General features: G+C 48.4%; 1 protein-coding gene across 1 annotated transcript; it reads left to right on the top strand.

Moving 5' to 3' along the window:
• The first annotated feature begins 576 nt into the window (after positions 1-576).
• On the top strand, positions 577-2,163 carry LOC123108087 (BTB/POZ and MATH domain-containing protein 2). Its single transcript, XM_044529944.1, has 2 exons — positions 577-720; positions 812-2,163. Exon 2 carries the CDS (start codon positions 895-897, stop codon positions 1,984-1,986), a length of 1,092 nt encoding a protein of 363 aa, XP_044385879.1. The 5' UTR covers positions 577-720; positions 812-894; the 3' UTR covers positions 1,987-2,163.
• The last annotated feature ends 1,269 nt before the right edge of the window (positions 2,164-3,432 follow it).

Here is a 3,432-nt window from a genome sequence, read left to right on the forward strand (position 1 = left end):
GCAGCGGACACCGTATCGCCAGGCAGCATTGAGGTGGGCCAACGTTCAAGTTCTCCCGCGCCGAGCTCGGAGGAGGAGGTGAAGGAGGAGGGCAGCGACCCCATGCCGATGGCGGAGGTCCAGGAGGAGATGGCGCTCACGGGGAAGGAGTCGCCCATGGAGGAGAGGGGAGGCGATGGTCACTGAGGCTGTGGCTCCGACCGGTAGGGCAGGCGGGCTCTTCTCCATTGCGGAGGCAGAGGAACAAGTTCGCCTTGCGCTACTCGGAGCACCGTGCGGCCTTGGTGCAAATGGAGGCGGAGAAGATGAATGTCACAGCGCCACTCACGGACCCGAAGATCGTCAACAAGAACTAAGCGTGCTCGCGTCCGTACATAGCACCAACATGGTCGACCGCGAGAGCTGCCAGCTCCACGTCAACGAGGTGCAGCGGGCCTGGCTCTTGCCTCTTGGAGGAACCGGAGGACAAGGACACTGTTATTAGAGTTAAACACGAAGTGCATATGTTTTGTCCGGTTCAAATACATGTGTACGTGTGCGTGTAGGTCTCAGAGTAGTCATCGATTAGGACTAGTAGTATATATAATCGTGAGGGGCGACCAGGCGCAGCAACGCCGAGGTCTCCTCGCCAAAAACGCAAGGGCAAGTCGAGGCGGCTTTCTCTCCGTCCGCGATACCGCCGCCACCGCGCCATCACCGGTCACCACCTGAGTTCTGAAGGTTCGCGCCACTCCCCCGTATCCTGGCCCTCTCTTTCTCTCTGCTTCCCGCTGGGTATTAATGCCCTCTTCTTCTTCTTTCAAACCATCAGATTAGCACGCGGCGCCGCTGTCCCGAGTCCCGACGATTCTTTCTTCTCCGGCCACCGTTTCCTCCTGGTCACCTCTCACCAAGATGGGGGCATGCATGACGTTGTCGACGTGCTCACCGGAGGCGGCTGAAGGCACGCATGTGTTCGACATCTTGGGTTACAGCAAGCACATGGGCATGGGGCAAGACCCCGGTAGCTACATACAATCAGGGGTTTTCGCTGTCGGCGGCCACAACTGGGCGATCCGCTTCTATCCTGATGGGTATAAAAGCGAGAATCGAGATTACATCACAATTTTTCTCCAGCTTATGAGCAAGAGCACTAAAGTCCGGGCCTCTTGTGACCTAAGGCTGGTCGACCAGTGCACCGGATTACGGTCTTCCGTGATCAAAACAGGGCCTAGGATTTTCAATTCCGACGATTCCAGTCGGTTTGCTCCGGGGACTGCTCAGTTCAAAAAGCGAAGCGAGATCGAGGGATCCGCATACCTTAAGGATGATCGCCTGATGATTGAATGTATTGTCACTGTTTTCGAGAAGCCACGTGTTACCAAAACCACCGAAGCCAAATCGCCACCCAAAATAGACAGACCACCATCTGACATGGCTAAGCATGTTGGCAAGCTGCTGGAAGAAAAGGAGGGATTGGATGTCAGTTTCATTGTTGGAGGAGAGACCATTGAAGCGCATAGGCTCGTTCTCGCTATGCGGTCGCCTGTTCTTAAAGCGGAGCTCTACGGGCCAATGAGGGAGGCGAGGGCGGGGCAGTGCATTACCGTCAAGGATATGCAGCCATCCATCTTCAGGGCCCTGCTCCATTTCATCTATACCGATTCTTTGCCTGGCCATGAGGACTTCGAGGGAGAAGAGAATATTGAGATAATCCGGCTATTACTGGTGGCTGCGGACAGATATGCCATGGAGAGGCTCAAGATGGTTTGCCAAAGCATCCTTTGTGAGGATCTGAGTGTGGACACCGTGGCAACCACATTGGCTTTAGCTGACCAATATAACTGTGATAAGCTTAAGGACGCTTGCCTTGAATTTATCAAAATATCAGATGATAACGCTATGGACGCCGTGGTGGCAACCCAAGGCTTCAAAGATCTCAAAATGACTTGCCCATCTCTCATAGTGGATGCACTGGAGAATAGAAGAAAGCTTCGTAAAGCATGAGCAGCTACATTGGTAGATTTGTTAAATCATATGAACTGTTTGTGATTAGTATTTATTACATTTCTACTCAATGTTAGATGGATGATGGATCTAAGAATAGTTAGGTTAATTCTCAAGTGATGTGAATGGTGTGAATGTTCTCCTAAATCATCCCAGAATATTTATTTATCAGGTTCATTTTATCCAGAACGCTTGTCTGCAACCGTGTAACACTTGGTCTTAATCTTCTGTCAAAATTTCCTTGCAACCTTTGTTGAACATTTGATACCCAGATGGCTTACATGCGCAAGCAATGCTACGATGGTCTCATCTATAAGAATGAAAACAAGATTAAACATGCCAAAATGCTGTTCTCGGGATATAGATTATAAATAGGTAAGTTTTTTGATGTCCTGAAGCAGGATAGAAAATCTTGTGCTAGATTAGACAACATATGTAAGAGTGGGCAAACAGGGCAATGATTAGCATTACTACATTGAGGACGTGGGCATAGCCCAGTGGTTGGGGGCGCATGATTGTAAACCTAACGACCAGAGTTCGATTCACGTCGGGGACGAATTTCTGGAATTCTCATGAGGGATGCTTCTTCTATATCAATAAAACCGTGGGTGCTAGTGCCCATGGAGTTTCATTTTTTTTTTAGCATTACTACATTGAGCTTAGGAATGCAAGTGGCGCGCCGGTACTGCCTCATGTGTTTCCTCGGCCAAATTAGTGAATATCATCTGCTATTTTCTTTGTTTCTAATATCGCTGGTCTGAGCCCCCAGTCCATGTTCTCGTTGCTTCTTTGTTTGGCATTAAGGCTGTCGACAAGTTTGAGGTTATCTAAATAATTATCCCGTGGTTTACCTCCAAGCCATTCGGCATTCAGTCTATAGGCGTTTCTTTACCTGGAAATCTCTGGGTGTTTCTTGCCTTCTAAATCTGCAAAAGGATGTTAGACTAGTGTCAGTGTGCACGCGTGTCTCCCCTAGATTGGTAATTTCTTTTGTTGCCGCTGTAATTTCTGCATACAAAGGTTGGAAAAGCTGTGCTGAATCCTATCTCCTCTTTCAGGAATAACAAGAAAGTGCGCCTCGTTAACAAGAAAGTGAGCCTCTTTAATTTCTGTATACAAAGGTTGCCTGTACAAGTACAATATCATCTTGTAGGCAGGAGCTTGTGTTGGTTTATCATCTTGTAGGCACTTTGGGCAGTCTAGTTTGTAAACACAGAGGAAGGGTACACATGATCTGATGCCGCGATGCGTCCAACGACTCTCTGATCGCTATGAGGTTGGACCGTTCAAGTAACTCCAGTAGAATGGTCAAAATAAACCAATCTCCAAAATAATTACTATTATGGCCAAGAGCCTAACAACGTTATAGGCGGAGGCGGATTAGGAGCACTTGGTTGCTCCACACCCTATATTCAAAAATACGTATATATTTTTGAACTTATATTA

This window comes from Triticum aestivum, chromosome 5A (assembly GCF_018294505.1).
Source record: "Triticum aestivum cultivar Chinese Spring chromosome 5A, IWGSC CS RefSeq v2.1, whole genome shotgun sequence".
Lineage (NCBI taxonomy): Eukaryota > Viridiplantae > Streptophyta > Magnoliopsida > Poales > Poaceae > Triticum > Triticum aestivum.

Bases quoted from the DNA above. Each gene is read 5' to 3' on its own strand.
- LOC123108087 (XM_044529944.1), top strand. From the start codon at position 895: ATGGGGGCATGCATGACGTTGTCGACGTGCTCACCGGAGGCGGCTGAA.